Genomic DNA, 13356 nt, shown 5'->3' on the forward strand with positions numbered 1-13356 from the left:
TTATTTTGTTTTGCAACTTTGTATTTTCTGTTTGTGTTTTGTGCTGAACTATAATTGGCCTCTGGCTGTTGTTCAGCAAACAAATATTAATAATAAATAAAATAAAAATAAATAAATTATTATTATTATTATTATTATTATTATTATTATTATTATTTTGTTTACAAGTACTATTGCTCAGCATCTGTTTTGTCCCTAAAAAATATAACTGTGTATCTAGTATCTCTAAAATGTTAGACAACTTAATTTATATAAAGTAACCGCAATTTTATTCACGTCCTGTAAAATAGTATCTTAAAACTATTAACTTATGTAGGGGTCATAACCACTCTCTACATCAAAATAATAGTTAATCTTAAATGTTATTGCATATGTTTGGCAGGTTCAGTAAAAGACGATGGACAATAGTTGTTTGTAATATTGTATCTAGTGCGGCTTTCTCGATTTGGTGAAATACTGCACACTCCTGTTTTGAGAAAAATTAATAAAAATCTATTTACTTGGCACATACATAATCTTGTGTCTCTAAACATGTACACACACACAAACAAACAAATAAAATTAATCTAGCAAAGAGCAAATATCAACAAATTTTCATCAGCTTAATTTGAAAAGTAAATAAACAAATAACCCATTTTTACTTCTTACCTTTTGTACATGTGTCCTCCCTTTTTAATGATGAATTTTAAATACAGGCAGTAATAATAAGTTTTAATGTTGTAAATAAGAATATCTCACACAAAAGTTTGTAATCTTTTAAATAACAAATCGCTCAGAGGTAAAATTAATATAACAAATTAACATACAGTAAACAAAATATAAAACAATAAAACAAATGTTTATTTATTATTTCTTTTTACATAAATAGCACCGAAGAAAATCAACATAATATTCACAATCTACAAGCCATTACCGAATCTCTCTTGCTTATTTTATAAATAGCGTAAGAGTCCAAGGTATGCAAAATACATATTACATACAACATCTTGAGACATATAGAAACAATTAGACTATTTAAATTTGGCAACATCTTGTTTTGCCACGTGGAAAACCAAAATAAACGACGATGTATAGAGAGCTCATTGTTCTAACAGAGAATATGTAGAGAAATTATGAGAGTGTGCCACGAAAGCATTTTTAAAAATGTTCTATCATTCACTGAAACAATTTAAAAAAATTATTCAGTCATATGCAATAGCAATGACTGGAGTGTCGTCTTTTACGTTGGCTATTCAGGTTCAAATCTTTAATGAGTTCGAAAGGAATATGTTGTATTTGGTGCCAGATTCTCGCGGAGTACTTTTTTTATCCAATAACGGCATTCCATCATTGCATTATTAACCTAATGCAGCATAGATCCAGCTTCTATGGTGCAATCTATGCCAGCACTAATAGATGAGAATCCTTTCATCATTGCTGGGCAATGAATTACCCACTATGTCTTGCCTCGTTTCAGAGACATAGAGTGTTCTCTGTGCTCATCAGATTTATCAACATGTGACTTTTTCCTGTGGGGTTATTAGAAACATAAATTGCATGCAAATATAGTCTACATCACTGAAGACATTGAAACATTACTTTCGAGTTTAAATTATACTTATTCTACATAACATGCTATGTCTAATTTCAGAGACGTTTTGGGCTCACTAGATATGTCAAAATGTGACTTTTTTCTGTGGGGTTATTGGAAACAGAAATTGCATGCAAATATAGTTCACATCATTGAAGACTTTGAAACATAATATTAGTTTTTAAATTTTGCTTATTCGGCAGAATATGCTCTATCTCGTTTCAGAGGCGTAGAGTGGCTTTAGACTTACCACATTTATCAACGTATTTCTTCATTCTATGGAATTATTGGAAATAAAAATTCCATGCATTACATTCCCCAACATTCAAAGCTTGAAGCATATCTTTCGTGTCGAAATTTCACTTATTTCATAGAACGTATTTTTCAGTATTAAGTGGAATGTTGGGATTTTTCTAGAAACAATTATTTCACCTAAATAAAGTCACATATAATGCAATGCTATTTTTCTCAGATTTCTTTCATGTAAGTACCAAGTATTGACTTAGTAATTAGAGTGTTCTTCTCCAAATTTTAAATCGTCTAATTGTATCTATAGCCTCTGTATAATAACAATATTCTGTGACAATTAGTCCTTAGTCGACGAACCTAGATTCACTTCATGGTACACGTAAATACGTTTTCCGATGAAGAACTATTTTGTATTAGCAATTTTATATTCATACAAGAAATGTATTAACTTCCAAATGTATGTCAGTATAAGGTTCATATTGATCGATTGATTGATTGATTGATTGAGAGAGAGAGAGGGGGAGAGAGAGAGAGAGAGAGAGAAGCAATTTTACGGTAATGGCTAGTGTAAAAGTTTCGATCTATTTAATATTACATTATGTGCACCAAATATGACAGCCATACTCATTTTTGTTTCTCTAATATGCGAGTACCGGCAACGTCTTGTCACATAGAAAGAATGTTTTCACTATATAAAACATTCTTTAGTGACAAACGTACAAGTTTTACAGAAGAAAAAAATTCGGAACAAATTTGAGTACTTGAACACACTTCAACATCAGATAATACGATAAATTGATAGGAATGATATCAATTGTATTGTAATTACATTATTTTGGTCAATTTTTTAATTCAGTTTTCAGTATCTGCCTTTGCATAAATACTCGGACTCAACATATCACCATGGCAACAGCTGTAAACATTTATGTGCAAAATAAGCAGTCCTTTCCATTTCGATTTCACACTTCTTCCACTAAAAGTCATTTAAAATAAAACGAATTTCAAAATAATTTGTTGTTTTATCACCAAAATTGTTTTATACATATATTTCTAGTCTCTAGTCCACTAATAACGAAATGTTCACAATTCCCACTCACTTTCGGTTGCTCTACCAATGCAATATGGAGGTCAGTATCTAAACAAACCCGCCACAAAATTGTTCCCCAGCTGCCTGGCCACACAGTGTTGACGCAGCAGAATAAATATTTGTTACCAGTAAAGCGAGAATAAAAGAAAGGGGAAATCGACCATTTCAATGGAAAGTCCGTCCTGAAACGTACGTCCGCTGCTGTTGACACTTTGCACGAAGTAGACATAAGATCTGGACTTGTAAAAGATCAGAGGTAAGAATTTCATTGCTTGTTTCCTTTCTTCTTATACTTTTATAACAACATTTTTATTAACATCGTACATATTACCATGTTTCACAAATATTTGGGCATTAATTTTAAAAATTATATGAAAATTATTAACTGTATATCATTTTAAAACCATCTTTAAACATTATTCATCAACATCAAAATAAAAATTATTAACCATTAAAAGAACGTTTACAACGTTAATTTTGCATGGTTAAAATCCCGATGAGTCAAGTGAAATTTGCGATGAACAAAAGCTGTGTACGAGGTAAGTTATAAGTGATATTTCAGTTTCTTATAACTGCATTCCATTAATCATCATCGTAACCCTGGTGTAACATACGTATGTACACTTACCGTGGTAAACCATGGGCAAAGTGTGAAGACGTCTAAGTACTTATAAATGTTAATACGTTGCTCCTACAGGAGATCCTTGAAGTTAATGGATAAGAGTGAAGTACCTCCGAAAGTTAAAATGTATCATTACCTACAAAACCTAAAATTCTCATATATATGTTCTAGCTTCAGATTTGAAAGAGTGTGTTATATCTTCAACACAAAATATTTAAATCCCTATTTCACGCTTACGTCTTCCATACATTCTACCTCTATGATGTAATTTACAAATATTTTGTGTTTAATATTATAAAACACTCTTTCCAGCGATTGTTCTTATTAAATTTAATTCATGAAATTATATTTCTAATTGTTACTCTGTTCTCATAAATCTAGTTCATATTTAAAGACCAACTTCATTAATTGTAAAATTACTATTTTTATCAGATCTTGCTAGATTTCCGCTAGACAAATTCTGTGTGGACCAAAGTTTTCAGCTTCTGTCCTCTTATTGTTATTCTAAATCACCTCAATGGCATTTTTAGTCTCAGTAGCTTGTTTTATATGTATGTACCAATAAGAATTGTATTAACTCAAGAAGCAACTAATGAATTTATCATCCTTCCTCAGTAATTAAATAGTAATAACTAAAGCATTGCATACCTCTTAACTATATTTAAGTATGAGGATTGAACCACACATAAAGACAGTAAAATGGATTAATATTTGTGAAACATGGGAACTGATAACAGTATATATATAATGGACTACTCTGAGTACAATGAATCCCAAACTCCCAGATTCCACACTTCTTCGCAATGGAAAATCACGCCAATCACAAATACCCACGACCAAGAACAGCATTCGAGAAGCTAGTCTTATCTTTCCTTACCTTATAGAAATGATATCTCACCTCTCTTTATTATGTGGAGCGTAACGATAACACTATAGTCAACGTAGGACAATCACACGCCTACGAACTACGGAAGGTAGACATATATCCCTGCTGGAAATCGAACCCAAGTCCACTTTATAATCTGATACATTACCCATTTCTACGACGGGCATTTTAGTCTCTCTCAGACATTATGAGTTTCTAAAATGATTAATAAATGCGTGCTGTAAGCATTTTCCTTGTGTAAGTCAATAATTACAGCATAGTTGACTCTGTCGTTAGACGAACTGGAGGAGCTTGAGTTCAAGGCCGTATTGTGGTTTTATTCAAAATCGTCATTAACTTCCATAATGGCACCTGACATCACCGTTCCATTGTAAAATGGAGTAACAGATCTCATCTCAGGAATCTGACATCCAAAAAGCATGAGAGTTGCTCTTTTTTTCCTGAACGCCTGAATGATTACCTTTATCTCTAAAAAGATAACATATTTTAATTCATTACATTTATTTGTTATTCCTCAACATTTTAAGTTATCTTCCACAAAATTTGATATTTAAGTCAGAAATTAGTAAACCGTTCAGGACTTTAATTATCTCAGTTTAGACAAAATTGTTCTACTAGACATTAAAGAATAATTTAGAGTAAAATCTGTGGTGTTTAGTCAAAACATGATAACACCAAAAAAACCTGTTTTGAGATACAAGCACTTTTATTTTCACTTTTCCTACACAAATTTTAATGAAAATAACATAAGATTAGATTGATAGATCACGGCTATACCAAACGAAAGAGAATTGTTTTATATAGGGCTGCGCTTTCAGCTAAAAATTGTCATTTTTGGAATTATCATGTTCTGACCAGACACCACAGAAATGTTTTCATTAAAATAATCAGGTAATACGAGAGATTAAATTTTCTTCCTGTATCGTTACTTGCTCCTTAAGCTAAAACAGAGTATTAAACAAAGTTTTGCCTTTTTTTTTCCAAAAAGAGTGCAGGTTACAAAATTATAACAAGCCAATGTCTATCGTAAAATTCCTGGTCTGGAATATTTAGTACTTTTTCACCACAAAAACAGTAACTTACGCACAATATGATATATTCTCAAGAACTATCACGAACCAGAGTTTGGGAAACAATCTTCTATTAGACGTTAAATAAGAATTATAACAGGTAGGTATTTCATTAATTTAATTAAATATCATTTTAGAATAAATCTTCTTTCTGATTTAGATAAGCTGTACTTGCACGAGAAAATAGGTTTAAAAAAATCTTTATCTTGTTTTTCCATCTGAAGGCCAGACATAAAATTAAAACAAAATTCAAATTTCTTGTAAAATCACTGCCCTAGTGCCCTTAACAATTTATTATAGTTAACTTGCGCACCACGTAATATGTTCCCATGCAGAGCTCGTAGATCTGAGTTTGGAAAACACTGTTCTATTAGACGTTGAAGAAGAATTTAGAACTCAAATTAATTTTTAAATAATTAACTATCAGTGGAGACTGAATCTTTTTCTGCGTCATCTTTAGCTCCTTCCGGCAAATCGGAGGTTTTAGAAGAATCTTTATCTTGTTTGTTAAGAGGATTCCAGGGTACAGTACCATAAATATCACCGAATATTCCAGGATACGTAAAAGGTGCAGTGAAAACAAAAGAGGCAGGAGAAACGGACGCATAGGAATAAGGCCAGAGATTATGATAGTAAGTGATAGAGTTGTAATACGCTAGGGGAAGGGAAAATGGCGTAATGACCGGAATTGCCCCGGCAGTGTTATTAACACCTTGCTTCTTGTCCTCTGGCTTTTTCTCCTCTTCCGGCTTTGGCTCGGTTTCCGTCTTGTTGGACTTGTCGTCAAGGTCGCCAACATTGATGTAAGGGCTGGTGACCACGACGCCTGGAACGACGGGCCCGAAGCTGATGGGATGCAGCACCGGGGCTGATATGGGGATGGCCCTGCTGGGAACCAACTTCTCGTTGGTGGTGATGAGAGCGTTGTATACCTTGGGCACTCTGAGCAGACCGGCAGACGCGTTGTCGCTAAGCAACGCTACCAGAGCGCATGCCAAGACGGTTGACAACTGAAAGACGAAAGAACACATATTTTATACACTTTTTTGTTTTAAATTTAAAAAATATACATTGTTCATATTCATTCTTTCTTCTGTTCAATTTAAAACATATATATATATATATATATATATATATATATATATATATATATATATATATACATAGACCATTCTAAAATTACATTGTGTATACTTTCGCTTATATGAAGTTTAACACCCATTTGTATCTTTACATATTCAAAGCTGAAAGTACTTACTTATACTTTTAATTTTATAAATATCTCTATTATTACGATGTACCGAAGTACATATGATATTTCCGTGCAGAAATTCTGCGTCATCATATGATGAAGGATGAGTGGAACGGAGAAAAATTCTCTCCGGCACCGGGATTTGAACCCGGGTTTTCAGCTCTACGTGCTGACGCTCTATCCAATAAGCACACGGGATTCCCATCCCGATGTCTGATCGAATCCCCTCAGTTTAAGTTCCACCTCTTCGGTTCCCTCTAGTGGCCTACCCTCATGCACTGTTCCCAATATGGTTCGGAAGGAATGTACTAGAGTAGATAGTATTTTTAACACAAAGATTGCAAGAATGCACGCTGCACTCACAATTTGTTTTGTCATTTACACTCCCCATCTAGAAGGTCTGGTAACAAAAGTGAAGAGCAGGAGGAGGAAGAGACGGATAATGAAGGCACTGACATGACCCACCTTTGATTGAAACACATTGTAAAACCTCGTTAAAATCGATAGTTTTCCTTTAAAACTTCCATTTTGTTGCATGCTCTTTTCCTTCATCTTAGTCAAATTCCAGTAAGTTGTCTCCTGTCTCCGACATTTGCAAGGCAGTCATTGAAATAAGGTGACTAATTTTAAGAAGTTGTGGTGCGATGAATAATATTTAAATGTCATTTTCTTTTAATTTTATGTCATTTTCCATTATTTAAGGGCATTTTTATTTGTCATTTTAAGTAGATTTTTACGTCATCAACATCCGCCCCCTACTGATCACATTACTAATTTATGAGACTTAATGACTAGACTTTTTCTTCCCAGTACTAACAATATTATCAATTAGTTGCCCTGATGATGGTGGCTGAAATACCCAAAAATCTACTTATGCACACATTCATTAATGAAAGCCCAAAAATGTATAAATAGTTTTTACATTCCATAAAACCAGGACTAGATTCTAAACTTTATTTTCTGTCCGACAGAAGCCAGAATAATAATAAGTATTTTTCATTCCTAAAAATCCACCTCCCTCATCCACGTCTGAACCCAGGAACCTTCGCTCTAATTATGAGTGTGGTATCCAATTAATAATAATAATAATAATAATAATAATAATAATAATAATATTAATAATAATAATAATAATAATAATAATAATAATAATACACATTTCTGTGTATTGTTCCCAATATCACATGTAGAGGTACAGTAGGCCTATCTCGTTTAATCCACGAAGTCACAATCCCAACATATGTCTGTAGTATGAGATTAAGGAGTTCAGAAATAGGGCAAGGAAAAGTTACCATGGGCGAAGGGGAGTCTGACGACAGTAAATTAAGTTGCATTGTAACAATCCTTTAATTAAATCCAGACTAACGAATGAAGGTCATCCTGATACGAATACGCGTTCAGATAGCAGAATAACAGAGGTCGAGTCGTTCTGGGAATAACAAACGTGCCATTTAATCTTGTCTGATCCTGTTTCAAAACACGATTCTGTACCAATATAGATTTCTAACTTCGTACTATATTATGAAGAAACTGTATTTATGATTTTAGTAATAGTAATAATAATAATAATAATAATAATAATAATAATAATAATAATAATAATAATAATAAAAAACCACTTCCGGCCATTAAACCGGTGCCAATGACAGATCTAAATAGACCTACTCGTACCCCAGGTTAACATACCTTGCTATATCAGTGACGAACTTATATGATCACTTTCGCGTATCTCTTTTAAAATGGATTTAGGATTAAAATCATTGTATGAAGTTTGTGGCTTTATAAAATGACAAATGTTTCTAGTGCGTTATTAAATTAATGAATGTGTAATTTTTAATTGGTGTACATGTTGAAAAATAATAACAGGAAATAAAATGTCGGCTGGGAAGAGAATAACCACAACTAGAACCTTTAATTGATTATGATTGATTTATTACAAGAGGTTATCATTTTACAGTTAACCCATACTGAGCATTCAACATTTGTCCATATGTAACAATTTTAAATGTGCACATTTAAATTTACAACAAGGATGTAGTTAATCTCTGAAGTTTTTAATATTTATTTATAAAAATCAAATAATTAAACAATGATTGAGTTAGCTGCAAGATTTTACTACGTGAACTAAGGTTTTTACTCTCTTGAATGCCGGAGTTCAGATAATCGTGACCCCTGATGAAAAATCTTTACGAAAATTGATGTAAAATAAGGATCAAGCAATCGTATATAGTTACGAAAACATATAAATTGAACTCTTTCCATTGGTGAACAAGAAATTCACAACGTTTCGAAGATTTGACCGTCATCAGGTGAAAAACCGAAGGATTAGACAAACAGAATAACCGTTTGTAACGATCACAATGAATAGGGTACCCTTCACACTATAGCTTCATAGTAGAGATTAAAACCGGTTTATATTTGAGTGGCCAGAGAACATCCGTCAAGGTGGAGCATCCGACCGAAAGTTCGACTTTCAAGTGGTTACCCTTAATGTTTTGCAGGTAAGACACAACACCAGGCGCACTTTATCATACACGAAACACTGAATTTTTTGAGTGTACGAAAGTAATAGAGGTAACAGGTGAAGGAAATTTACTTTGTCTAAATAAATAAAATATGTTTGCTTCAAATAAGCAAACAGTTGGTTAGATACTTCAACACATTTATTATTTTTTTGAACTTGCAGTAATTTCGTAAATATTAGACAGATGAACAAATGGGTACCGCTAATAGCAAGGGAAATATGCATAATGTATAATGTAAAATATCCTAATTACAATTAATCACAAAAGAAAACAGCAAGCATGAACGTACATTCCATTATAACGTTTACACTTTAAACTCAAAATGTAGCCTATATCTAAAAAAAAGTAGTTGTCCATATATTATGATTTTAATTACTCTAAGCAGATGCATTATTATTTCATTCATAAATAAATCATTTTTAAGGAAGAATATTATTTTTAACAAATAATGTTGTTTTTACTTTCAGGTTCCTAATGGTTGCAGTTTCACTCTACATCAACAGCTTAAAAGATAACCTTCTTAGCATTTCACTCCAATCATACTGACTTAAACTATCACTGTCTACATTGTTACTCCTTCCTTTAGACATGCATCCTGATAGTGCTGTATTTTCAAACTTGTCTCATAATTATCTCTTTCTAGTATCTAACATTATTCGAAATATATTAACATTCTATGTATTTTAGCTTAATTCTGCTACATAGTTTGTATTTCAGTGTTTAATTAATAGTTCATAGTATTTTGTTGTTTAATTCGTAAATAACTCTGGTATACATGTAGCTCTTATCTAAATCAAATTGTTGAATTCTTTGTAAGTTCTTACATATGTATGTATACTTTTTGCTGGTTGAGTGGAAGAGAAGGCCTTACGGCCTTAACTCTGCCAGCTAAAATAAATCATTATTATTATTATTATTATTATTATTATTATTATTATCTTGTTGCTCTTGAAGATACCCAATTGTAGTATCTGGATGACTCAATGTGATCTACCTTTTATACCCCAGAGCCGTCCATCACAGAGAAAAATAAATCGATCATTCGTTAAACAGAACACTAAGATAGTTGCAAGACGCAAGTGCTTTGCATACTGCCTACATCGTCAGGCGTTCAGTAGCACTATATTTCTTTTCTCCCAATCGGTTTTGCAGTACTCTACTTCACACCGCCTTCTTTTTCACCTGAAGACGATAGAATCAATCTTCGAAAACTTGTAAATTCCTTATTTATGAACATCAGTAAAAAGCTCCAATAGTCTATATACCTCTTCTTCGCGAAAGTGTTTGAAGTATATCCTTAAAAGAAACACACACTTTAATTTCAATACAGTTAAGGAAACAAATTAAAATGTGCCATTTGGAAGAAGAATTCTATAAGAGTTAAATTTATCAATGAACAATCAAATAGTAGAAAACATATTTTAACTTTCTTTAGTTTTTAACGTAAATCAAAATGTAAACGAATGACAATATTTTAAAATATAGTTGAACAGCCATATTGTAATGACAATCCTTGTACTACCTTACGACTAGGCGATCCCGAGAAACAATCATAAGATAATTCACAAATACTTTTACTGTATAGGAGTGGAGTCATGAAAAATATAATACTAAAATACTGGAAGGTGACACTTTACGTAAATTTCATGCGTTTAAAGGACTCAGTTCCTATATCATGTCGAAAATTATGTAAGGTGGAAATAGCCGAAAGTGATCCAACTGTGTTCCCGGAATTGCCAAAATCAGCCGCCGGAAGTCATTCTGACAGCTAGCTGATACTGTTTCTTGTTAGAGTTCAGCACTCTGATTCATCAAATAATGCATGTAGGCCTATAACCATTACCTCACAAAACTTCAAAATGTTATCTTTTCTTTCTTTCGTGTAAGTACTGTATAAAGTTTTCACTGTGACACTCGTAGTACTCGTAGTATATACAAGTAAAGCGGCAATGTTTTTAAGTTGTATCACAAGTGTGATCTAATACAATTTATGAAAGAATACGGACATTTATGCATGCGAATTGTAAACGATGTGAATAAATATCTGAACCGAGGTTCCTGAGATATGTTACGGTGTCACCAATACACAGAGAATAAACGACGGTATGACAAGCAAAATATATAGCGACTGAATGTCAAAATTTAACTAGAAGTACGAGTAACTGAACAAACCACATGAAGAGAATACCAAACAAACGATACCTCAAATGGATTATGTCATACACGCCAAAGGGAAAAAAAAAACAAAGAGCGGTCGAGTAGGACATGAGTCGAGCAGAAGCAAGTCTAACCGAGCTAAACTTGGTAACACACAAGTTTTATACATAATGTGGGGAAACTGAACATATTAAATCATTATTCTCATCCTACTCCTAATACTAGTATTTATGATGAAAAAGTAGGCACTAAAACATTTGACTTTGTATTTAATATATTAAATTGATAAATATACCTATTTACTTTCAAGCTCTTTCACACCTGCCGAGCTATATGACGAATATAAATGAGTAACAGTTAAATTAAAATGGCAAAGAAAACCTAAGTACTTCGAGAAAAATTATTTCATAATTGAATCACAATATTGAGAAACACCACATGTTCATTTTTTTACGAAATTGAGTTATATATGATTTCGTATTCTAAACATGTAAACTCATGATATTATGAAGAGAAACCCACATATTCCCATCAACATTCATTTTAGCTAAGAGCACAAATATAGGACCTGAGATGTTTTTTGTATATCCTGAAAAGTTTAGTTTTATAGACATGTAGGGTTTCTCAACATTCCGGTTCAATTGTTTCCTCTACAATATTTACACGACTTTCAAGGAGCCTATCCCCGATTCCCCACATATGAATTGATTTCATTATATAAGGTAGAACTGTGTGCCTATATGTAGCCTATTACCACGATTAAAACTGTATTAGAGAAGCCTAGCTAATTCATTGTTCAACTTCTTGTTTAGTGAATAGTCCGAACCTCATAAGTAACACCATAAGACATCACTCATGAGGCAACTAAGCCAGGAGATACTTTAAAAAATATAAACAAAATTACATTAGTTATGTACAACCACTATAAGCAGAGTAAGCGTTTATAACCTACGTTATTATTATTATTATTATTATTATTATTATTATTATTATTAATATTATTATTATTACGGGGTTTTCCCCTTTGTCAATTTCCTTACAGGTTTTTACGAAATGATATTAGAAGATAGAACTCGCGTGATATGGAGTGAGCAGGATGCCAACCTTTTCTTGCTTTGTGTTTGTACCTTGTTAAATTAAGCGGCGGCCTTAGGCTATGCAAATGAAATGACCAGAAATTCCGCTACTTGTGAATGTCTAGCGTTGGTTGAATGTCCTCACAAGATATACAGCACAAAATAGGTCAAGATACAAATCGTCGGCAGCAACAGTAGAAGTGGCAGCAGCCAAAACAGTACTAATAGCATTGGCAGAAGTTCTAACATTAATAATAATAGCAGGCGTAGGAGTAATAATAGATCTAGTAATGTAAGCAATAGTGGCAGTAATCGTACGAGCAACAATAGAGCAGTAGTAGTAACAGGAATAGTAGTAGCAGCAGTATTATTAACAGTAATGATAGCGATGAGTACTAGTAGTACTAGTAGTAGCAGTAGAAGTCATCATCATCAAATGGCACTACAACCCTGGGTGGGTTTTGGCCGCTTGTACAACAGTCCTCCATTCTGTCCTATCTTCAGTCTTCTTTCTCCAACCCCTCACTCCCATTATTTCTAGGTCCCTGATGACCCCATCCAGCCATCTCTTCTTAGGTCTTCCTTTCCTTCTTCTGTTGTGGACTTTCCCTTGTAGTAGCAGTAGAAGTAGTAACAGTAATAGTAACTACCAATGATAGTAGTAGCAGTAGTAATCACAGTATGCAGTAGTATCAGTACCAGTATTAGTAACAGTAGTACTAGTAGTATCAATCATTGTAGTAACAGTAGTAGAAATGTCAGTAATAGAAGTTAACAATAATAGTAATAGTAGTAGTAGTAGTAGTAGTAGTAGTAGTAGTAGTAGTAGTAGTAGTAGTATGTATGTATGTATGTATGTATA

At 32.9% G+C, this 13356-nt stretch overlaps 1 protein-coding gene across 2 annotated transcripts in view; it reads right to left on the reverse strand.

Moving 5' to 3' along the window:
* Positions 1–819: 819 nt before the first annotated feature.
* LOC138693431 (uncharacterized) overlaps positions 820–13356 on the reverse strand; it is a 106577-nt gene continuing 94040 nt past the window's right edge. The window contains exon 2 of one of the 2 annotated variants that reach the window (XM_069817380.1): positions 820–6494. In XM_069817380.1, the coding sequence (XP_069673481.1) occupies positions 5901–6494 (594 nt within the window). In that variant the 3' untranslated portion in view covers positions 820–5900. The remainder of the gene's footprint in view (positions 6495–13356) is intronic. The other variant, XR_011330309.1, reaches the window with a different exon arrangement.

Source organism: Periplaneta americana, chromosome 17, assembly GCF_040183065.1.
Source record: "Periplaneta americana isolate PAMFEO1 chromosome 17, P.americana_PAMFEO1_priV1, whole genome shotgun sequence".
Lineage (NCBI taxonomy): Eukaryota > Metazoa > Arthropoda > Insecta > Blattodea > Blattidae > Periplaneta > Periplaneta americana.